A 25,238-nucleotide genomic window follows, 5' to 3' on the forward strand; every position below is an offset into this window, starting at 1 on the left:
CACTTGAAAAACAGTCAAAGAAGTTTGCATCAACCTGCAATAAAACGTGACCACAGTATCTGCAGCTTTTAGATAATGTGTAAGTACACTGTACACAGACATAAACTAATTAACATCAGAAAGCAGAGTCAAAGATATTCTGCATAAATTAGACAAACTTAACTTCGGAATCTAATTTCTGCTAAATCATTAGAAAGCCAATAGCATATCACTCACCTATCCTAGAACACAAATGGTCCATATGCAGCACTAGAGCAACTGTCTATGTAATTTCCTTGTGTTAGGAACTTCAGCGCAACTGCTAAGGCTCACTATTTGGCTTCTGAGGCATCTGCAAGCCAACTGCCTCACAAGCTCTCTAGTGTATTTCAGGATGAGTGACAGGACACAGTGGCTGCTGGAGGGGTGGCAGGGGGATGGGCATCCTTAAAGCTATATACTAATGCACAAATATGCCCACAAAAATTTAGAAATCAAAAAAATGCCTTTAAATCCGTTTTGAGCAACATGAAACATGTCAATGCCGTTGCCTGTGGTGCTTATTCTTGTCATTTTCAACATCGCTATTATTTTCCCATCATTCTGGTTGTATGCCAACTTCTGTCTCAAGGCAATGACTCAGATTCAGACTTTTGAACTAGACAGCAAAGGGATTCATCAGGCTCTCACCCAATCACTTGGCACCAGATTTGTTTTCTTTCTTTTTTTTCCATTGTATGTTATCCTACACTGACATACACTACATTATCCTACCAAGTTCATAAAATGCACAGGCCTACTGCTTTTTAAAAAGCCAGAAAGACACCAGAAACTGTATTTCATAAAAACAAAGTAGTCTGGATGTGTATTTTTAAACAAGGAACACATGCACAGGAGACCAAGGACTTTCAAGACATTAAGCACTGCTGAGAGTATTTAACTGAATATGTTTTATTACTTGTTCTTAATTTTGTATTTATTATATAACTACATCAATTGGTGTCGACACCACTCTGGGACACTAATATTTGTCAGCCCTTTTACTACAGAATCAGCACAAGGAGTGCAAATCAGGTTTTAAAGAAGTAACAATAACAGTGACTATGTTTTCCTTTAATCCGCTAGCTGATACAGAAAATTCAGACTGCAGAGGAGTTATCTGTTAAAATTTACTAGTCTTGTTTGCAGTAGAACTGCATGGAGTTTTTCTGCTTGAAGGCCTACTGCACTTTGTGGGCAGTACAATGGAGCAATACCTCTGACACCTGGGAAGTATCTGAGGAAAACCTATAATGCACCTCACACGTTATTTAGTTCCACATAAAGTCATCAGGTTACACTCTATCCACATTAGATTTAGTCCCTTTTTATCATTACTAAGAGGAAAGACGTCTGCTAATGTAAAGGCAGCACAAAGGAAAAACAAGCCTGAGACCTGAAGAACGTGACAAGATTCAGATATCAGTTAAATAATATTTATTCACTGAAGGCTACTTTATTTAACAAGGCTTTACATTTAAGTAGATTCCCAGTGAAGTAACTGGAAGACATTTTTAATACTGAGAGAAAAGGTTTGTTTGGTTTTTTTTGATATTTCCTTTCATTTCCCTCTGTGTCCACCTTCTCTCAATAGCCATTTTTGAATCCATTGGCCAACTTGAACCACATCCAAAAGACAGACGGAAGTCCCAAATACACTAGATTTATATCAAATTCTTAAATATAGTTCTCAGAATAAAAGAAATAGCTAGAGTCAGATATCATCCCTCTTAGTAAATTCACCAAGGAAAAGAATGCAGCATGAGCCTAATTCTTACTGGACACAGGAGGCCCCACACAGTAAGAGATACAGTTTATGACTGACCCAACAGCGTGAAAAGCTTTAATTAAGGCTTATGGAAAAAGTGTTTGTGATGGACGAAAGCACTACACCTCAATCAGCGAGTTTGTCTTATGCGGACTCTCTGATGTCTAGTAAGATACTAAATGAAGATTTGTTTCCCCAGGGTTGTAACATTCCGAATGGCATTCTCTTTCCCTGTTTAACAGTAATGCCTACTTTTTCTGTAGTGCTTTCCATCAAAGTACTTTTCCAAAAAGAGGTCACCTTCTAATATTATACAGGGGAACATGATCCCAGAAAACAGAAATAATTTGCTCAAGATCACACAGAACGCTAGTGGCAGAATAAGGGATACAGTGATCTAGTCACTAGAGCACACTACTCTCAAACTTTTTTTAAAACTGCGGTCAATAGACAGGCTAAGAAGAGTAAAATATTTCCAAATATATCCATTTCCAAACATAGTTTGCAATACAAAACTAAAGAACATAATCTCATCTTCCATACTCATGTCAAAGTTACCCAAATATTGGTACTTTTTATTCTTAGCAAGGTCAGTTAACATATTCCTCTCCCTTAACTATACTATCTAAATTATTGCCTTGCCTGAATGAATGCATTTACAGCCAGTTGCAACACACAGATGAATTCTAGGAGACGTTCCAGCAGAGGTGTGAATCCTATGGTCTGACCAGCTGCAGAGCTTTTGGCTTTGCACTAACATGCCAGACTCTGCTCTTAACCAGCAGATATCTAGAAATATGCGTTACGGTCCTGAGCCCACAGCCACAGCTAGAAAAACCTCCTCCGCTTAAGTATAACTTTGGGAATTGGAGAATCTGACAGTGCTCTCACTGTATTAGCACTAAACTAAGAATTCCACTGATATCAATGAAAGCAAAAAGGATATACACTATTTTGAGTGAGAGAAGAAATCCTGATTGGCCTAGAAATGCTTTAACCTATTTTCAATTCCATCTTTTCTAACGCTTCTTCCAGGTACATTTTTCCCAGGTACTGAAGTTCCGGGTCTCAGAGCAGCAGTTGTGATATTTGAGATATTGAAAAAGCATTTACTTTGAAAAAGACAAAAAAGAGGAGTTTTCATTAGCACTCTTCAGACCCATTTCAAATTCTTCTTTAAAAAAAAAAAAAAAAAAAACCCTTTCATATGATTTGATATGAACCTCTGCTATTTTCACTGCGTGCACTTGGAGCACTGAACAAGCATCCCTTCTCTATTAAGTGGCATGCAGTTCCCACATGAATAGCTTATCCTGTGCTGGTAATGATAGGTTAAGAAGGTTTGGCTCCAAGCCCCCCCTTCCTTATCACTTTTAAAGTGTTCCTATCTCTAGTCAGAACCAGACACTCTGTTTAAATAAAGTTCAAGTTGACCTTGCACTAAAAATAGTGTATTGCTCACCTCATTAAAAACAACTAAACAAACAATTTCCATGATGTGCAACTGGAAGTTTTTTAAATGTTATTTTTCTTAGAAGGAATCCCAGAGTTTCCGCTTTTTGTTGTGCTGAGGGTTATCTATTGTAATATTATATTATATCTAGTTTTGCTTAACAAATGTTTATTTCTTACTCAGTTGCAATGAGTTCACAACACAGTTTTTCTTTCTCTTTGTACAACTGCTACTTTTCACAATAGATTTTATTGTGTTTCATATCCATGCATTACACCAGCTTGCTTCACCCTCAAGTACCATTTTATGTAGCTATCTTCAAATTGATGTAGTCTGTAAAGGTTTGCATTCTGACTTTGTGTTGTCCAATGCTCCAAGCAATATAATCACTCTCCCCTGCTGTCTACAGACATGCACAAATAAACCAAAAATTAAGGGTAATGCATGCAATCACTGTTTCCTAAGGTTCTATTTTGAGATAGGCACGAGAAAGAAGGGAAATGACTCTCAGAAAATGCACCATGCTTTGAAGCCCACAAATAACTACTTTGTTATCATCTACAAAGGTGCCATCTAAAAACTGGACAAAGAGAAACAGTATTTAAGTAAGACCATAATCCCACCACACCATGCTGTATACCTGGACAGACCTCTGATTTCAGGACACACATTAAATCTTCCACAGGGGCTCAGGCTCCTGGCATTGCATGACACATTTCCTCTATCAAAACTCAGTTACTGCTTCCAAATCAAAATGTGGCTCAAAAGAGAAACCTTACTTGTTATATCATTCTGATCAAACAACTAGTATCTAAAGATATCCCTGTTTCTCTTACCCTCCTCCCTCATTCCAAGTTACTCTCAAAGGGATCTGGTTTAATAATAACCCTACAAAAAAACCCTGCAAACTGTTCCATATTGGATTAGTTTCCTAACATGGACCAGCAGATGCGAAATAGGAGAGAACAGTGACAATTCCTTATGTTTTACTTTTTCTAAATACCAGTCACCAGGTTTAATTCTTTGCTGTTGGAAGTCTTTTGGGCTTCGCTAGCTCTGAACCTATCCCTTGTCTTTAAGGGGAGAACCCTAAACGGGTTTTATATAACGTGCGTAACCTTTTTGAAATATGCCAATTCATTATACCTAGCATAACAGCCCTTCATTACCCTCCTCTTAGGAACAGTGCCTTTTATATTTTAATATCAAAAATAATTGCATAAAATTGCTTGGTACAGTAATTCAGTATTTTCAACACTGAGATGATAACCTGTATCTGCATAAGCCTTCCTTGTACTTGAAATAACATCCAGCAAAAAGGAGATAAGTGAAACTTTGTTAAAGGAACAGCATTCCCATAATGTTTTATCTTTCCTTTTACAGTATTCCAATACAGAATCAAGTGACAAGTGGCTTCTTGCCACTTCCCACTTCTACAGTATTCCACTTTTACAGTATGCCAATATGGATCAAGCACAAACTCCAAATGGCTTCCAGTGACAAATCACAATGATTTCTTATACACTCAGAGCTTAAAAATAGTGTGCGTGTGTTTTTGTTTTTTTAAACAAAGTTGGTAAAAACTTCTAACTCTTTGAGTTTTGGAGGTCATTATTTGACTAAGTGTCTACAGCTCAATTCAGAGCTTAATGTTCTTTCACCAAGTGGAAAATTCCTTCACTCACCTTCAATCTCACCTTTTGAATCAGGCACCTAATGAAAGATCCCTGGAAACAGCTCTGTGAAGAACTCTTCTTGAAGCAACTCGACTCCAGAGCCACTGAGAGTGAGACAAGTTTGATTGCCTGTCATTTCTAGTCTATGAGAAACAAAATAGGAGGAGAAAAGAATCAGAATGGGGAGGGGAGTAACATTTGGGACCTCCTCCTAAGCTATTAGTTCCTGACTTCACCGACAACTTGTTACTGAAAATACCACTTAAAGAAAGCCCAAGTTAATTTCTAATCACGCAAAGTTTGTCATTGAGCTTTTATACCCTAAGTCAGACACCACTGAAGTCAGTGGCAAGACCCCCTCAGAAATCAATGTGGCTTACATCGAACATAAGGAAGGGGGAACAAAGAAAGTAAAAGCTAATAACTGGGAAATCTAGGGCAAATACTGTTCACATTGCAAAATTTCACTCAAACTATGGTGTACATAACAATCATCTTCATTTACTACTGCAAAATACTGAAAGTACATTTCCAGATTAATAATCCCACATTTACAATTTCCACCAAATTGGCCATTTAAGAAACAGACATCAGTGAAGTTTTGCTCATTTTTAATCTTAATAACAGTACTGCAGTACATAATAGTGTGCATGTCAAAAAAATGGAAGTTCTGAAAGGGCAGAAGCTGCTCAATATCTCCTATGCAATTATCCATTCTGCTGCTTAAGATTTTAAGGATCTTAAACCTTTTGACCTGCAACTTTCGTATACCAGGTCCGTGTGTTAGGCTGAACTTTCTTCTTGGAAAATTTCAGTCCAAACCATTTGGCTATTTTTAGTTGATTTGGAGGTGAAAAGGGCACAGGCAGCCTGAAGGCCAAGGCACTCTGGGACTGGCTAACAGCATGGGAGAGGCTGAACTCGATGGGGAGGGTGGGAAGGGGAAGAGAGAGACTTGAGGAGTAGATTTCGGGACTACTCACAGTTGAGAAGAAACAGGACAGAGACAAGTAAAAGACAAGTCTGAGAGGGGTGGAGGGCATGAAACACAACGCATCACATTTGGGCCCTGTCATAGAATATCCAACTGATTTCAGTAGAGCATTCTACAGGATTGCTGGATTTAGTTAACTTTAGTTAACCTAAAGCTGCATAGAAGGAAAATATTTGAAAGTGAGGTAAAAGGTGATACTGCATACACAGTATCTCACAGATATTCTGCAAAAGCATCAAATATTATTCATAGAACCTAAGCATACTTTTCTAGATGATAAAGCAATTTCTTATGGGGAAATATACCTGGTACTGATATGTTAAAGTTACAATTTTATCCATAATTCATTCCTCTCAGAATTTTAAGGGTCAACCATGGAAGATAAATTCTTTCTTTGCTTATCTCCAACTCATGAATTTAGAAGGCATGAACAACCAGAGCAGAGAGTTTCTAGACTACGATTTAATTTCTTGAGCACTGTATTAGAACTCTGTGATGCAATGTAAGTCTAAAACTTACTCACTGCTGCTAATCAAGATAGAATTTCTCAGCATTTCTAAGCACTATTTACTTCATGAACTCAATTTCATTTGAAAGTTAAGAACAAACAAAAATGCAGTTCACTTAAATGCACAGGAACATTCAAGATACACAAGTGCAGTTTATCTAGATCTTTCCTACTACTGATTTAATCATTAGATCTTTGTAATTACACCAGTGCTTAATTTATGAAAAAACTGCTACAGTAGTCAATGGTGATCCTCCTTATTCTAATAGATACACTAAGGAGAGACTGGGAAAGTGCTAATTTTATTTCATGTTCTTTTCCCGCCATTTGCATTATCTAATAAGGAATGGGATTCAACTGCCTTGGTTAAGCATCTAGTGCCATTTTAGACAGTGTAGTGTACCTATCCTAACAGCCTCCAGAATGACATCGATCTCCCACAGATCTCTATCACATATGCCAGTGCTGGATAGAGGATGCTTTATATGCCCAAAAGCATCAAAAAATGTCACTAGACATCTATGTTTAGGCACCTGAATTATTCCCAAGTTTTCTTTATCTTAACAAATCCTCCCATTAAGTTGTTGCTATAAAGCTCTTCCACTGGAACAGGGGGTTTACAGGGAGTTGTCAAACTTTTAATGTGGTGGGCAGATGTTATTATTAAGTGAGCACCACACATTTTTAAGTGATGCAGTACAACCGCAAAAGCCACTGCAGCATCAATTCTGAAGTACCAATGAAATATTCCACACAATGTATCCAGAAATATTGTTAACAGTAGGGATTACTGTAAATTACTATATACATACTATACCTACTATATATATACACTACTATGTATTTTTCACCTTGGCTATCTTCCAGATTTCTATAAAAGCCTTCTTATCACCTCTTTCAAACCTCTTGAATGCATGCTATTAACTATTTCTAATCTTTTATCTCGCAACTTTACACCTTGCTAAATTTAATCCTGATTTGCACACCTCACCTGTCTTTCACTAGTTTATCTGAGTAGATTTAATCTTTTTCTGTTTAATTTCTTTGCCAGTCAACCCAATTTGATGGCACCCAAACAGAAAAATGAACCCTCAGCACAGAAATGTTAGGGTCAGTTCAGTGTGAAAACTCCTGTAAATTCATCATGAAATAAAATTAGTGCATTTTTCTCAATGCCCTTATGCTATTCCTGTATTTATTATAAATATGGTGTATTTTTAGGTAGATTTGTTCAAAGATTTTTGTTCTTTTCTGCTACATTTGGTAACTTTACAAGTTAGGTGGCACTCCTTCAGGTACTTACAGGATTCAGTAGCTCTTTGTAGGCCAGTAGCTCTGTGATTCCTCAGACAAACTAAAAGAACTATGCATGCCAAAGTTATTTCATTCCCTCATACCAAGGGGAGTTTTTTTTGTCAGTCTTTTAAAACAGACTGAACTCACCAAGGAGCGTATCAGCCGAGGAATTTCAAAAGATTTAACTCTACACAAAATAAAAAGTCAACAGTGAAAGCAAACAAAAACCTGTCTTCTTCCCTTTCCTTTCTCCCAACTATTTCTCCATTTCATCACGGTCCTTATTCAGAGAGATTACTTCAAAATCTGTGGCAACTTCAGGGCTGCAGTCAGAATTGGCAGGTTTTGCACAACGGTTTTGCCATCCTGAGCCAGTAAAAATAGGCACCTAGTAGCCAAAGACCCAGAAAGCACTGGCAGAAATGCTCTGGCAAGTTTTGCTGAGGCCATTTTGCACAAACACGGCAGGCTAATGGGGACAGCCACTGCAAGTGGACGCATTCCCTCACGTTTCCCTGCCACGTGGACACACAAGGCAGACAAAAGTAGAAGACAGGCACTAGAAGATAAGCCACATGCTCATACCGCTCCTATCAGTGAAATGAGTTTCAAATCCCAAAAGAGCTCTGAGCAAAAGCACCCATGCCCATGATAAAACAGCAGACTGCCAGCTGTATCTAGAAATGCCTCTCAGAGCCCCACTTTCACTTCAGTAAGGGACACTGATATACCTCTGGCCATGTCCCTGAGAGCCTTCCTAGTTATTACATTAATAAGGCTGACTGGCTCAACAGCCCGTTGAAGATATACTCTCCTGTTACAACCTGCTCTCTAGCACGCCCTATAGCCTGTAGCCATTCCCCCCTCTCCCCTCAGGAGCAGCAGCAACGCCCTGCCCTCGGCCGCCGCCTCGTTCTCCACAGAGTGACGCAGCTACTCTTCCCGCACTCTTCCGCCCTCACTTGAGGCGGGTCTGGGGGGCGAGGAGCCCGCTCTCTGCTGCCCTCCTCCCTCACACCCCACCCTGGCCCTGGCCGACACCCGAATGGCACACGAATGACAACGCGGCCTCTTTCAGTCGTTCACAGGCAAACGCAGCCAGAAACGCTCCGCGCTCAGCCCTGGACCAAACCCTTAACGGCTGGGCGCGCGCCACCGCCAACGGCCGCGGCCGCGCCCCAACGGTCGCCCGCCCGCGCGCCCCTCACAGGTACTGGGCGTGGGCGGGAGCCGTTCCCTCTCCTTCTGGGGAAGTGCGCGGACGGGCAGTTAATAGCGGGAATTTCACAAAACTGCTGTGTTACCAAAGCACATGTGCTATGTGCAGTTTGTTTGCAAACACTGCCTGCCAGGAAAGCTATTTCCTAAGCAGTCTGTAAGTAAACATGCCACAATGCCACTTCTGCTCCCAGGAAGTGGAAAATGAAATTTCCACAGATAGATTCCACTATTGGCAAACGTTCCTGTCAAGTTCACGTCCTAGCAGTATTTGTGAGAACTGAACGTAGAAATGTGTATAAAACCTAGTGTTTCTAAGTCTAATCATTTTATGTCACTTCACGTATCACTCTTTTTCTGATACATAAGCTATTTTGTCAGGTGTTGGGGGGGGTTTCTGTTTGTTTTACAAACTGTCATGATTTTTTTCTAGTTTTTCATTCACAAGGCAAGGTTCTACTTCCATATATTCTGCTATAGGGTACTCTGGAGAGAATTACAGGGCCCTGAATGGGAGCAGGACCTGGCCACAGCCAGCGCTTGTGCTGCAGCTGGAACTTCTGTAAATCAAACTCAGGGTCGAATAAGGTGCACAGTGCACTGAGTGGACCCGGTCCTGGTCCTTGATCACTCAGGGGAGGGACTTGGCTGATACACATCAGAGTTTCACGCCTCTCATATACGGATTTCATTCCCACAGAAGTCAAGTCAAAAAGTTGGAGCTGTTGAACAGCTGAGTCCAGCCCCAAAATGGGATCAAGGCACGGAGAAAGTGTGTGACCAGACGCAGGACCTTAGACATACCCGTAAGTGCACCAGTACAGATGTAATCACTGTTTGCTTAAATAATTTAGACTACGCTAGGCCGAAAGAGAGAGACAACAAAATCTAGCCTCACAGTTTAGTGATTAAAAAACTCACAATTTTTAAATCAAATTCTTTAACAGGATTTCACACTACTGCAATAAATCGTGATACTAGTAGTCACTTAAACTTTTCAGAAATAGCACAAAAGATTTTTTTTTTTTTCCTTCACAGCATATATTCCTCTACAGACAGCACATTTCAATATTCTGGACAGGCCATTTGCCTTCTACTAATATCTGTAAGTAAATGCAATAATTAGTAATTTCTTTCTATTTTAAGTTGATTTACTAATTTTTTTTTTTACTTTTAGTGGAAGTACGGAGCAAAGTTATTGCATTTCATATTTTACATTATTTTTAAATCAAACTTGTCAGAACGGTAATTGTATCCATAAGCTATAATTTTATATAACCAATAGATAATATTTAAGCAGAGAAGTCTTTAAAAACAGCCTGCAATCCTACCAGACACTACTTCTTACTACTACTGAGAAGCTGTAGAGTATGAAATTAGCAGCTTGGAAGTTTAAACTACAAAATGAATAATATGATCCTAAGCTTTAGAAACAGAGCAGCAGCGCCTGCAGTTCCTAAATACATTTTTTACATCTTCTTGGGGTCCGCACAAAGAGAAGACACAAATCTCAAGACTTCCATTCCTTGAGACTTAATTCTTCAAACTATCTTTTAGAAGGATATTTTTCTTGAGGAGGAAATTTTTTGCTATATAAGTAAGAATAACCAAAGATCAAAAAGAGATTAGAATATCGATGGAGATTCAGACATTTCAAAGAAGGACACAGCCCCTTCCTAATGCGTTTCTCCACTTGCAGCGACAGAAATAGTCAACGATATAGGCCTATAAAAAAATCAAACTTTTAACCATGACTTCCGATTTTATATATCATAGAATAGATATCTGCATGAGCAAAATGCTAACAGTAGATGACTAATTAGTAAATCTTTAAATATTGCATGATGATTTATATGCAAAAGCTTAGTTTGAAAGAAAAATAAAATTGATCTAAAAGAACCATTGGAACTTGTTTAAAAGATAATCAAAATTATCTCCATTCAATAAGTTACCGATTTTTAGCTTCCCTACATTCAATGTCTTTTTCTTTAATGTCATTATGACATAATGTCAACATTAACCAAGTATTTGATTTTGCATGTATGAAGAATTGCATGGGTTTGCTGCTACAATCTATAACTGGGGCTTCCTAGGAATTAGAGTGATAATTTATACAGGATAACTGCAACCTGTCACTGCTACGCATAGATTTTATGTTAAGTTACAAATTTATAATTCAGGTTTAAGTAAGTGAACCACTGATCAGCAAGGAGATTTTCTGATGAGGGGATTTTTCCATAATTGCCCACTGTCATCTCATTGAAACTCTCTTCTAAAGCATCGGGGAATATGGAAGTACTAGCAAAAATCAGGTGTACCACTGGTTTGAACCAAAAATCGTAATTCCGCCATTCCTGTAATGACAGTGAGAAAGATAGCCTGTAAAACTCAGCAAAATCTCAGTTATGAATTAAAACTATTTAGACAGGCTCTGTATTATTCCACAGGAAAAAAAAAATCTATCAAACCAGAAAAGCATGATGATATGAAAAATCTGAAAATGTCTTGCACTTCAACATTTGAATCATACAAAAGGCAACAACTCTTTGAAGTAAATTGGGGGCCTCCATACTTAGAAAGGGATCTGTGCACAAAATGGAGACAAAAGTCAGGCAATGCAGAATGCTAGCTAGGAACGAATTTTATTTTCGTATAGGTGGTAGATATGTTATTCCTTACCTGTATTTACAGTGTGTCAGATGCATTGGGAAAGCCAGATCTAATTAACAGCCCTACCATGAGTTATTTTTTGGCACGTAGGGTAGCACTTTCATGGGGAAGCTGCCCATGATATCTTGTTTGGCATACTCAGATTTTGAAAGCATATCTGCTTACATGTAACATTAGAGGTATTTTCGTATCCACTTGCCTAGTTTCTCTTTTCATAAAGATGTAGTAAACGGGTATATAAAAGAACTGCAAGCAGAAACGTGGAATATGCTTTCTGTGTAAAACTAAATAAATCTGGTAAAGATGCATAAACACATTAAGGAAAAAGGCCCTGATCCAATAACGCACTGCACATAGGCCTAAATTTAGTAGGATTATTTACTTGCTTAAAGTTAAGAATATAAACAACTATTTGGATATATTGGTGCCTCCAATGTTCAATGATATAATCTGATAATCTCGTAGCAGCGAACTCAAAATTTCATTTAAAAACACAAGTAGAACTATATGCATCTTTCTGAAAAGATCCATTATTAAACATATGAGAAGAGAACTAAAGAGAAAAGCAGACTCTATACATTGTGTTAACTTTAAGAGCCATAGTTTCAAAAGTGAAATGAATGCTTCAGCATACAATTGTGTGCCTTATTTTGGGTATGCATGGATATTTAAACACCTAAATTGATATTTAGCTGCATTAGCAAGTTAAGTACACATTTATCCACATACTTGTGTTGACAGATGTTAGACTTCTTTTAAAACATTGCTTTAACTAAATTGATTAAGCATCTGTGAGCAAAGCCAGACAGATGCCAGGAAACTGAAGCCATCTTTGCATACAATGAACTCGTCAGTCAAGAGCATCAGCAGCTTTTCCACACTACCCTGCTAAAAGCCTAAAGTCCTTAGTCACAGGGGACTAGCAGTACAAGAATAGTTTGGTTTACAAGACTATTAGGATTTTTTATCATTTTCCAGATAATTTCTATAAAATTCTCAGCTGACACTTTTAAGGACGTATCTGTTTTTCCTTTTATTCTGTAAAGGATGCAATAGTGAGCCTTTTTTATTAAAAATAAAAAAAAATTTAAAAAAAGCTTGTGATACCAACTAATTCCATGGAAGCTGCCTAGCAGCCATTACGCTGCAACAACTTTTGTCACCATTGACAAGTTTAAACTCATGAAAAGCTCCATATGTTATAAACAGGTCCCTGAGCCATCTCGGTCCGCCAGTTTAGCTTTAGTTCAGTCGCAGAATAAACATAATTCAATATTCACAAAAATTATACCTATCCATGGTAGAAGAAGAGTATAGTGAAAGAACATGGCTGATGTCCTATGAAAACTTTTCTGTCTCAGGAGAGAAGAGTTTTTATGAGAGTTGTACGTCTGAAACCATATTTGTACTCACTACTCATATCTGAGGTAAACTAGAAGAGGGGAAACGAGACTAGAGCTCTGACTTCAAGTAACATAGGCACTAAAAATTTCTAAAAATGCTACCATCCTTGCAATAAGTATAATTAATATCTTAATCTCAAAAAAGGGGTTTTATCTTTTTCCTTTATCCAGCTAAATACCTATAATATCCATTAAATAGCTTTTTGGTTTAAGATAGCAGGATTCTATTCAACATTTCTAATGTCACTGCATGATTGCTAGTTAGATCATGTCTTAAGCACTCTGGTTGACTGAAATATTCTTTGCATTTTATCATACTAGAAATCGCATTGCAGACATTATTTTAGCACTGGAACCTGACACTGTAAATGCAGAGTCAAGCAAATACAGTCAAGCAAGTGAAATACTTCACAACCTGAGAATCCGTTAATATGAAATTTTAGTATACCTCTGCCAGAATGTTTTTCTAACCAAGCAGAAAGACAGTGGAGCACCACTGTATTAGCCCCAGCAAAAACATAGGAACCACGAAGCAAGGAACATGATGCAAAATCACTGTAAGGGACTGATTATGTCTGATAAGGAACTGTGATGAGGAGCACAGTACAGGGTTCTGAACTAGGAAAAGAAGTAGGAAACATATCCATATCATGAACGAATGACCTGACATCTTTTTTAAATAAATTATGCAGGAAAGCATGGTATGATGAAATGCAAATTCCTTGGAACTTGACAACTCTGTTGACTTCTTAATCCGGGAGAATTCTCATAGAGCACGCAAAAAATTCATACTAAATTAGTATCAGTTTCACAGGCAAGCTAATTTGGTGTAGTGGTTAGAATTATAAATGATGAATAATAGCTTTTCATTTTGTTAAGCATACACATTTAATGGTCTTTAAATGTCTTAATAAAACCAGCAACAACAAAAAACTTAGTGAATAACTAATGAATCACTGTTCCCTAAGGGATCCTAAATGATTGTAAGGATAGTGTGTAAAAAAAATGAAACACAGTGGAGCTAAGACACATGTAATCCATCACCCTTACACTGTTAATAAATCTATTATGCAAAAAATAGATGGAAACAGCTAGTGATCCATGAAGGACGAGTGCTGCTTTCGGTGTTACCAGAGTTGCCACAAAAACTCCCTAGGTTTAGCATAAATCAAGTGCGTAATGCATATTAAGTATGCAAGTGCATATTAAATACAGAGGAATAGCGTTAACAATTAAATTTCTATTTAGGAATTTGACTAAAGTGCCCTAAGAGTAAGGGCACACAGCACAGTATGAACAAACTATTATATGGTAACTTTTATAGAGCAATAGCCTATACAGACAGGCTATTGCACTAATATATAGACGTTCCAGAATGAAGCCACTTCTGTTTGTTTCTGCAGCTGGCCACCCAAATCCATTCTTAAGGACACAGAATGGAAATTTTTAGCCCTATGGGATCTTCTGGAGTTATGTTTTGATTGGTTGTATGGTTTAGGCATTTAGTTTTGTTAAGTGAACTACAAAGCTGATCGGATGAGTTTACAGAAGAAATATATTTAAGTATGCAACAATATTTTTGTGATCTTTAATTCATTAGCTTTTTCAGTAATAAAATATGGAACAAGATGTCCTATAATGGTGCTGACACTGTCTGTTGCAATATACAATTTCTGTTCCATTCATTAATGCCCTTACATTCTTCAAGAGAGATGTAAAATTTACTCTTGAATATCCTAGGTTCCACACAAGCACAAAATTATTGTTCACTGACACTGCTGTAAATGTTTCCTGTTAACTTAGCAGGCGGAATCTAATTCAAATTTTCTGTTGCAAACATCACAGAGACTTATCATATTAATAGTTTCTGATAATCACATTGCATTCTGAAAGTCAGGCTTTCTAATAGAAATAAATGTTGAAACTATTGCATCTGTAAAGCTGATAGAGATCAATTAAGTAAAAGGGCACAGAGCATATGCATGAGGAGGGATGGAAGAGGCAGTACTCCCAATACTTTTATTAAGGATTTTGCGGTATCTGTCCTCTTTACTTACAGAAGTTACCAAGTCATGAATAAAGGTGGGGAAACCTATCCTGTTACCATTATTCTGTACAGCAGTCCTACTCAAATCGATTTTTTTTCTCTATCAACTGTTCCAGTGTCCACTTCTGGCTAGGTTTAAATGACTCAAAAGAATAAAACTTTTAGGATTCCTTTGAGAAAGACATCTGCTTTCCAAAATCCACGTATCAATTGTAAACTTGTATCTACTATCCTTTGTTCATTTTTGACCTGTTAAATCTTCATTGAAAGCCTATGGGATAAAGTAAAACTTACTTAGTATTTACTTCACGTTTAGTCCTACCCTGAAGAAAAGTTCCTAGTATTAATAGTTTTAGTTGCATTTTCAAAGCAACTATATTAAAATTGCATTTTCAGCTTTTGGTTGGAGTTATGAAAACTTTATAAATATCACCATTCTTCCTGAAGGCTCCTGAAGCTGTAATTTTTATTCCCATTCAAAAAACAGAGGCCATAAGGTATAAATTAAAAAACTACAAAACAATCCATTCATAGAGTAATGTTAAATGCATGAATTCTGTTAATGGTCTGATTACATAGCAATATCATAAATATCAGCAATAATCATCAAATCAACCATTTATATGCATAAAAATTATTGCTAGTTTTTAGTGTTTGACATAATAAATGCTTTAATTAGGCTTTTAGTCAGGTATCTAGTCATCTTCGGGGCCTCTCAGTGACTACTGGAAAGCATATCTCAAGATTTGCTCACAACAGCCTAAAATAGGTGAGGTTAATTGCCTTTCAGAGGCAAGGATCTCGCTCTAATTTTTATAGCAGGCGACTTGAGCAGCTGGCTCAGGCATCTAAAAGTCAAGTACCTACTCGAATGCTAGGGAAGATCAGTCCTACCCAGTTTTCTTTTGACCTCCCTCCTCTTACATTGCCTTAGCCCCTTAAAGGTAGCCAAATTTAGGACCTTTAAAATAAGATTATGTACAATAGGTGTCATACTTCATTAATTCATGTACCCTCACCTGGGGAAGCTCTCCGGTGCTTGGCAAGAGACCTTTTTATTACAGTTTAAGAATTTGTTTCAGTAGAGTTGTACTTCAGGCTTGTATCTTGAGTTTTAATTAAATTTTTAGATATTATTCAGTTTCCCGATCTTGGCGTACCCAGGATTTAACATTGCAATGGCATTTTTAGTTCAGATTTTCTTTAGAATATGTTTAGCAACTTTCACGATGTAGTGAGATCTCCTTCTGTCTTGGGCACGTACTAGTTTCATAGCAAAGTGCTAGAATTTAAATAGCACTCTGCAAATTATACCATTCTTCCCTAATCCCTTTCTGACTGTTGTCCATCTACCAAGATTATTCTGTGACAGTGCTTAAGCCTACTCCTTTTGCACCTGATACCTCCAGCATATCCCATCCTGTTTCACCTGCAGCTTGCACAAAGAACACTGGAGGTCACTCTAGCATTGCTCTTAAAAAAACAAAATACACACAGTTGTTACAGATATATATATCTGTGTGTGTGTGTGTGTGTGTGTGTGTGTGTGTGTGTGTATATCTATCTCGCTTAAATAACACTTTTGATGTCATTTACACCAGGCAGCCAACTCCCATGGTTCATTATATCTTAATGAAATTGTGCATTTCTCAACCCAACTCCACTATTTATGTGAATACGAAATAAAGGCAACTGTCATCTTGGGATGCATGTTATGTTTTAAGACATCTCTTTCCAAGTCTGCGTTCCTTGCTTTTTAACTACTCGGCAAAAGCCTATGGGCCTGGAATGGTTAGACTATAGAGTTTTACCCTCCAAGGAAGGCTTGAGGCAGGACAACTGCCCTCAAGCGTTCCCTTAAGCTCCAGATCCAAGCCCTAAGACCTCCCCGGCTCAGAAACATATCGGTTCTGCCTCTATTGTATATAGCATGCCTCACTACGTAATGGGAGATATACTCCGTTGGCCACCCAGCAGTTTCCCAGCTGACAATCTGTAAGCAGTCTATGTCTTTGCGTTAGGCTAACAAACACAAAACTGTGCTCGAGCATACAGCAGCGCTCCAATGGGGCTGTGTTCTTACCAATGGTGAGCCCAGACTGGTAACCTTGTTTTCTGCAGCAAATCAATTAGGTGCAAAGAGGAGGCTTGGAGTTGCCATTAATAGGTAGTGGTGGCATTCCCACTGAGACTGAGCCTAGTTTGAGTTCCCCAGATGTATTCGGTCTAAATGTCTATAACCATCCCCCTCTTTCTTCCGTATAAATAAGTTTTTATTACTGAGACCACATTGTAATTTATCTTTGCTGCATCTTGTTTGGGTTTTCTGCATTTTGCATAGCATCAGAATATAAGTTTCTCTCCTTGGCAGGGAGATCAAATAAGAACTCCAAAACATGGTTCTGTAATTTAGTATTAAGGCCAATTAACTTCATTCTTAAGACAAAGGAATTGTGCTATTATAACCTGGGGCAATTATTAGAACAGAGGTCAAACAGCGTGAGAGCTTTGGCAATGTGAACATTCGTATAGTACAGATTTTAATACCATTCAAGTTGATTTTGCTTGCTAACAAGCCCATTTAAAAATAGTAACAAATATACCCATTTCTGATTTTGTCTTGAACATTTCCATTACAGAGCTCAAAACTTCTCTGTAGATGGGTAATAATTTTATCTATTCTCTCAGCTTACAAAAGTGTCATTCTAAAATGTATCAGATAGTACTGGATATCAAAATTTTTACACTAAAAAAGCTTATTTACCATGTCAGTCAAGAAGAGGAGTATTTAAAAAAGGCTCTCCCTCAGTAAAGTACAGGGAAAAAAATTGTCTAGATTTCTCCATTGTATTTAAATAGTACTCTAGTAGAATTAAGCACAAGAATTGTTTCTGCAGTCTAAAAATAAAACCATTTTGATTTAGACTTTAATAATGTTTGTATGTATGACTCCCAGTAATGTAATGGACTTTTTTGCAGTTTTCCTCAATGAGGAGAGCAGAACAAGGCACGAGGAAAAACGGAGTAGGCAAATTTTGTATTTCATTTAGATAAGAGGGAATTTTTCCCGTCACAGGAAGTCCTTAATAAGTGGGTAGGATTCAAAATTTAGAGCATTTTTAAGAGTTCTTTATCATGTTTTCCATGTTTAAAAAAAAAAAAAAATCTTTGCACAAATAACATACAAGACTCAGGTGATCACATGGTCAACTGTTTGTTGTGCAGCTCTCTAGGTCATTAAATAACCTTAAGTGTCAAGAGGCCTTACTTCATGACCAGACTAGATCTAATATATGTTTAAATTGTTTCCCTTTATACATCCTGGCAAATTCCTCTGGTCAGAAGCTGAACATTTTTGTGCATTTGTCCAGGATTTACAGATGTCCAACAGTTCAGTCAAAGCATCCAGTAGGCTGCTGGAACTGGAAACCTCCATTCTATCCATCTTGCATGTGCAGTGAGGCAAATACATGTATGAAGCATGTGAAGACTAGTACATAGCACACATGCATGAACTTCTGTCCAGGAAAAAGTGACAGTCCTGGTTTAATCCCTTTCGCAATGGATAGAACAAATACCCTTCCTTAAAGGTGAATTACCAAATCTGAATTTTGATGTATTGTCATAATTCAGTTTCCTTTAATTTTGAATAGTAAAAATATTCTTACGTTTCATAAGATCTTCCTTCTTGTGTGGATTTCAAGCAGTCTCTTTTTGTAAGAAAATAAATCTGCAGCAGATTCATTACTGTAAACAGTTCTGCTCCTTGTCCTCAAAGGAAGGAAAAATAAAATCAACTTTATACTAAAGCCCCAACAAGTCTTTTCTGGCATTCAGATGGGAGAGAAGCACTGTTTCTCCATTAGCAAACGTGATCTCTGCCTGTCTCCACTTCTGTTTCCGCTCTTTAGGAAGCTTTCCTTGGCTATACTAGGCCATACTGAAAGCATGACTTTTCTTCACTCTGCCATTCATGCAGGTTGAGTATTTGCTATTTACATAATAATAAGAATGTGGTATAATCACATTTTTCACCTTCATGTATATGAAGCCACATACGCTATGGATTTATAAAGACAATATCTTATCAGGCATAATACAGTTTATGAGAGCCTTAACCAAATGAATGAAATAACACGGATATCAGCAAAACAGGCCAAATCACTTACGATTTAAACACACTAAGCAACCTGCAATTTCAGCATCATAATAATCTTTGTTTAAGTACTGAGGTGAATAGGGGGATATAAAGGAGAATAATAAAGACCATTTTACAAGTTCATGTTTTTAAAATATCCTTATTAGCTAAAATATAGACAGTAAAGAGCACAAGCATGAGCTTTAAATACAAGGAAAATTGATATCCACAGCAACACAGAAAGACATAGAGGACAGGAAGATGAAATATACACTAATATTAACAGTAACATTGAGCCCTATCCAATAAGAGGACAGGAAAAAATAATCACTAACGCGTAGTAAGCGTCAAGTTTTCTATATCAATTCAGTCTTTTACTGTCTTTGCTCTAGAGGAACAGTTGAAGGTTTTCTGTCACCAGAGGCCTGCACGCCACTAAGGGACCATCTCTGTTTCTTCAGATGGTCCGTACACATTGTTGTGTCTTATCCTTTCCCATCGAAACTAATGATAAACTCTGTATTGGTTTTAGTAACGCAGAGCTGAGCAGAGCCATATGCGTCTGACTGTGATCCAAAACTAACCTAATCCTAACTTCTATTGAGTAAGACATGGAAAGATAAGGATTTGAAACCTGTATTAACTTAAACTCAAAAGCTAAACAGATTTTTAAAAATATTTCTGAAGTGCAATAACATGACCGAGTCTTTTTAAAATCATAAAATATATGCTTTTTAACTTTGGTCTCTCCTCTGCATTCCCCAGTTCAGTGTCTGAGAACTTTCTTAAGGACTAATTTGTTGAGATTTTTAAAGATCTTTATTAATCCAGCAATACTTGTGGTGCTGAGGAAAGTTAAAGCATTATTCAGAGCATGTCTTGATCAGTAACTCATAAAAACAAACATGGGAAGAGGGGAAAAAACCCACAGATACACTCACCAGCTCCACTCTAGCTGTTGTTAAAAAGCAGTAAAAGTTACGACAAAAATAGGGTAAAATCCTTAGCATAAACAAACCCTGCAAAAAGGGTGGAAAAGGAAAACGAGTACTTTTACCCCTTGCAAGATGCATAGAAAGTGAAGTTGGTTAACTGGGGGTCAGCGGGAGCATAATGAGAAATCAATACGCATGGGTCAGAAAAAATTTAAATTAATTTACATATTGCAGTCATATGCCACATGTAATAGTTTGAAGAACAAAATTAGTAAAAACAGAACAAAATTTAAAGTAACATCACTGTAAAAATGAATGCAACGCCTGAGAGGTTTGTAGTTTACAATAGTTGCTGGCAGTACCTAGGCTGGTAAATTCAAGGGTGCCTGCCAACGCTCGCACGTTTAATTTACAGGAGCAGACACAGGCTTCATGCTTCAGTTTGACTAACCCAGGAGCTCAGAAAGAGACACTACTCTTTCCGGAGGTGCATAGCTGCATATGCTTTATTGGAGTAATTACCTACATAAGGAAGAGTAGAGCCACCTGTGCTGCTTGACTTCTCAGCAGCTAAAGCAGACGTTTGCAGCAGCCAAACAAAAAAAAATAAATCGCAGTATGAAGTAAGTGACACTTACTTCAAGAGAGGCGGAGGGGGAAGAAAAAAAAAAAGCCTCCAGAGGAAGCCGCTCTCTCCTGAGCCCCCGGGGCCCGGCGGCCGCTGCAGCCCGCGCCAGCCGCCCGCCTGTGGTGCGGAGGGCGGTGACACGCGAGGCCGCCCATTGGTGTAGAGCGCGGCCGGGGGCGGGGCCTGGCGCGGCAGGCAGGCCCGATAAGGAATGCTGCCGGGGAAGAGCGCTACCAGCAGCAGCGATGGCCGAGTGGTTAAGGCGTTGGACTTGAAATCCAATGGGGTCTCCCCGCGCAGGTTCGAACCCTGCTCGCTGCGGCCCGACGGGGGTTACCTTTTCCCTTTCTCTTTTCCTCCCTTTCTTGCATTCTAATATCCAATCTTTTAATCCTCGTTTCTTTTCTCGCTGTCGAATGTTACTTTGCAGAAGGAGGATTCTCGAGCTTTCATCCTATTGCAACTCAGCTGCTGCCCTCACATCTCTTCTCTGCTTCTGTCAGGAGAATCAAAGTAGTACCAGAGCAAAAATAGGTCCCGAGGGTCAGTTTCCATCTTTGCATTTAAAATGTTTATGAAAAACCGCACTTGGTGGAGGTGGGACAAGGGGGCGTTGGAATCAATGGCCTCATTGCAGCTTATCTTCTTGTTCTTCTGAGGCCAGGTCAGCACAATACGCTGTCTAAATGCAAAGCTCAGTATTAAGGCAACTCATTATACACAGACAGCAGCGTGCAGCTCTGCCCAAAGGGCTAACATCCTGCCCATGTGTCTTACAGCTGATACAATATAAGTAAACTTTTGTCTGCAGCAGGCTACTCTATATTCATTGCATTTGCTCCATGACACTTTCCCTTGCATGAAGAAAGCTGAGAGGTCCCAAGTCATCTTTTCCTGTCATTTATGGCTTTTTGCACAGGTGTGAAGCATTCTTGGTTCACTGTGCACGCACACGCACAATCTGACAAAGAGGACACAAGCCACAGAAATTACGATGCAGCTAACAACCGGGAAAGACACAAGGCCAGGGTGCTCCCACGTGCACACACGCGTCCGCCTCCTGGCTTCAGCTGACCTCTTGCCCCTCAGATGGGTCAAGTCTCCTCTGCTGCATAGCTGAAAATTTTGCAAACTTGGGTAAGAAGAGGTCATAGATAAGAAGAAAAGCCACTTCCACAGAGGCCAAAATACACAGGCCAGGGTAGGAGCGGCTACTTCTGACTCTTATTTCTCTAAAAAGGATAAGTGCACATGCAGCTCCATCTTTGCCCTTGTACAGCAGGTGCAATATTAATGCAGCGCGACCCCTCTCCAGGGACCAGAAGCACGCTCCTCACAGCCGGTGCCACCCCGGCAGAGGCACAGAGCGGGGCAGAGCCAGCATCCGGCTGAGGGCAAAGGGGCCCCTTCCCAGCCAGGAAAACACCTTCCCATGGTGGTGTTTTACAAGTACAGCTTGATTTTGCAAGCTCCCTTCTCAGAACAAAATAAAAGGGAGGACAAACAAACCATAGTTTAAGCTGGCAGCAGGACAAACATTTCAACGTGCTCCCTGTTCCGGGTAGTTCAGGTTCAGCTGCTTGTTTGTTTGGTTTTTTTTTTTTTTTTTTTGCCTGGCCACGTACAAAAACGTTAAAGGCTGTATTTCACCTCAGCATTAAATCCCAGGAGGAGCGAGGAGGTCCGAGACCAGCCGCCCGCCTGCAGCGCCCGGCGCCGGTGACCCATGGCAGCCCAAACAGCATCAGCCAGAACCCAGGTCGGAAGCAGATCGCATACCTGAGAAAATTCAACTCTGTATTAGAAACGGGTTTTTAATTTCAGCGTTCCTTACATCCCTTGCATGTGCCTGCCAATGCCAGACGGCTCCCCGGCACAGCACAGTTTAAATTACGTGTTTAAAGCAGTGCGAGAGGTCCGTTACCCTGCAAGATACCAGACTCTTCAGGGAGCGTGCACCTTCCCAATAATAAGAAAAAAATTATAACTTCTTTTCCACGCATAAGAGTCGGCTTTGTTTAATCAGTCAGTAATGTAAACTTTTTGTTGTTGTTATGTAACTTTAAAAGCCCACCCTCCCTTGTAATCTGGAACAGATGAGAAAACTCTGTTTTGTGTAATACAGTGTTTCCGATGCAACTCCAAATTAATAAAAAGGAAGTTTTAAATGAGGAAAAATACAAAATCCCATGGACAAGCTTCATACTCAGGCCTTCTTTCCCACTGCATCACTGAGAAAGTCACCAGTTGTTTTTGTTTTATTTTCTTTAACTGACTCCTTAAAGTATCTTATTTCCCAAAGACGCATTTCATTGCTTTAATAAATCTGAAGACAAAGCACCAACATGATAAATATTTATTATGATGCTCTCATCCTCAAGATGTCCTTTCCACTGAGAACTTGCTAGAGATGAAAATTTCAAACAAACACCAAAACACATTCTTATTTTAAATTTCACTTGGGGGGAAAAAAAAAAAAAGACAGGCTGTCAGGAAGGCAACTAAAATATTTGCATTTCATGAAACGTTTTGCTTTGAAACTGCTTTGTCCCTAAAACTTGCAGTTGGAAAACAAAAGAGCAGCAGTGAACACCCAAGTTACTTCCCACCCTCTCCCTTCGACAAGATTTATTAAAATGTTCCCATCAAGGCACTGCAAGGGAAGAACCATACGGTTTTAATTTCAGTTGTTTTTTGTAAATTTTTTTTAATTACCAAAGAACGTAAGTAAGGGCTGCCACGCAGTCTACTGAAGTTGCTTACACAGTATCAGCACTGAAGTTCTGGGTGGGTTCACTTCTCTCCTCCTGTCACTTTTGATCTCCGTTTTATAGCGAAAGTGTAAAGCACTACCGCTCCGATTTGGTTCCCTTTTTACACGTCAGCTATCAAAGCAAGAAGGATCAAGGCAGTCCTGAAGAAGTAAACCTAGTTTCTGTATGAATTGAGGCACAAGAGTCAAATCATGCCTCTTAAGAGCTACCTGCCTTTGGTGCCCGAGAAGCCTTCAATACTTTCCAGCAGCATACAAATCATTTTGTGCAAAGCACTGAGACCCGCACTGCAGCTCACGCAAGGCCAGAAACCCTTCCAGACATCAGCAGCAGATTTCATTTTGTAGGAGTTGTCCCCCTTCTTCACTGCCCCGCCAAAAGAAGGGAGCAAGAACAAGCCACCGTGAAGATGCTGTACTAGTTTACTCTCCAGCATCCAGCACCTGCGACAGGTTATGATGCACCTGACAAACCTAAGGCATGTAAAACTTCCCAGTCTCTATGTTGTGCACCACAGTAATGATTCAGACACAAGTTGGGACAAAAAAAGCACATGAAGTCTCAGCTTCATTAATGCGGGAGGGAGATGAGACTAAAGGAGTAAAGGAAAAAAGGCAAACATATGCAGTGCCTGCATCACAGCGGAGGCTTGGAAACTCTGATAACAGCAGAACAAGCACGTACGCTGAGCCACCATAATAACACCCAGAATAAGCTGACTGATGACTATCAGCCCACCTGGCAGCGGCAGAGGCTGATAACTTGCTGAGCTGCTTTATCTTTTGCTGTGTAATTTCACCAGCTTTATAACAGCTTCACTTCTTACCTTCCCAGCAGTCTTGTCTCTTATTTCAAGATATTAAAGCATAAGGCAGCAGTGTTTATGCTCAGGAAATTAAAGCTACTCAGTATCTGCTTTAGTCATCAGGACACTTGCTTCTATTACAGAACATATAGCTGCTTTTTTCTTAAAGAACAAAACAAGCAGTCAGGATACAATCTTGTCTGTCATTCAGCATTACGCAGGCTGGGATTTTAAGTCATATACTATTTGTATTCATCATCAACTTTTTAACTCGGCTGCTGGGATCTAAAAGTTTGGGAAGAGCTAGAATCTCCTCAATCTTATCCATTTAGCATTTGCACAAGAAAAAGAATTACTGCAGTAATTAATATTAAAGCTATATTAACTTCATACAATGCAAGAACACCCACAGCTGTTTGATTTTGCTGTAAGCTGCAGGCCAGACAGGTACCTAATTTCCCGATATTACAAAACTGGCCAGTACAGTCTCAAAGACCAAGAATGCAGCATTAACCAGTGTGCCCTGTTCTCTGTATTTTATCATCATCATCATCATCATCATCACCACCACCTTTCCCACTCCCTCTCTGCTATCTCATAGCTTTCAGCTGAAATCTCATCAGGCCCCTCAAGCCCAAAAGGCTCAGGTGTAGTCTACACCTTTAACTAGATCCTGGAGGGTCTAGGCTCACTTCTCAGATCTGTGTATTTTCCTGCCGAGCTAGGCCAAGTCATTTAGCACTATACCCAACACAGCACCTGAGCACTGCAAGGCTCAGGGGCTGCCTCAGGAAATCACTCACCAAGTCAGACCCTCAGATACCCGGAGCAGTCAGGGCAGTGTTGTTACCTACCTAAACAAGTCACGGGAGCTGCTGAAGAGGGACCTGGGACCTCAGCTATGTGT

The 25,238-nt window shown here is 39.1% G+C and overlaps 1 protein-coding gene, 1 long non-coding RNA gene and 1 other non-coding gene across 14 annotated transcripts in view; 2 read left to right on the top strand and 1 right to left on the bottom strand.

Moving 5' to 3' along the window:
* Positions 1-21,162, bottom strand: part of CTNNA3 (catenin alpha 3) — a 571,770-nt gene extending 550,608 nt beyond the window's left edge. For 7 of the 11 annotated variants that reach the window (XM_009676053.2, XM_068950839.1, XM_009676037.2 and 4 more), the window contains exon 1: positions 217-332. In XM_009676053.2, the coding sequence (XP_009674348.2) occupies positions 217-241 (25 nt within the window). In that variant the 5' untranslated portion in view covers positions 242-332. Of the gene's footprint in view, positions 1-216; positions 333-4,924; positions 5,059-7,720; positions 7,813-18,719; positions 19,093-20,646 lie in introns of those variants that run through there. The other 4 variants (XM_009676026.2, XM_009676018.2, XM_009676033.2 and 1 more) reach the window with 4 other exon arrangements.
* LOC104144876 (uncharacterized) overlaps positions 8,635-25,238 on the top strand; it is a 29,863-nt gene continuing 13,259 nt past the window's right edge. Inside the window, exons 1-4 of one of the 2 annotated variants that reach the window (XR_011142267.1) lie at positions 8,635-8,923; positions 9,632-9,737; positions 9,970-10,036; positions 22,408-24,886. This is a non-coding gene — a long non-coding RNA (uncharacterized lncRNA). Of the gene's footprint in view, positions 8,924-9,631; positions 9,738-9,969; positions 10,037-22,407; positions 24,887-25,238 lie in introns of those variants that run through there. The other variant, XR_011142268.1, reaches the window with a different exon arrangement.
* TRNAS-UGA (transfer RNA serine (anticodon UGA)) lies at positions 20,992-21,073 on the top strand. Its single transcript has one exon. It is a non-coding gene; the product is annotated as a tRNA-Ser (tRNA).

The sequence above is a fragment of the Struthio camelus genome, chromosome 7 (assembly GCF_040807025.1).
Source record: "Struthio camelus isolate bStrCam1 chromosome 7, bStrCam1.hap1, whole genome shotgun sequence".
In the NCBI taxonomy this organism is placed as follows: Eukaryota; Metazoa; Chordata; class Aves; order Struthioniformes; family Struthionidae; genus Struthio; species Struthio camelus.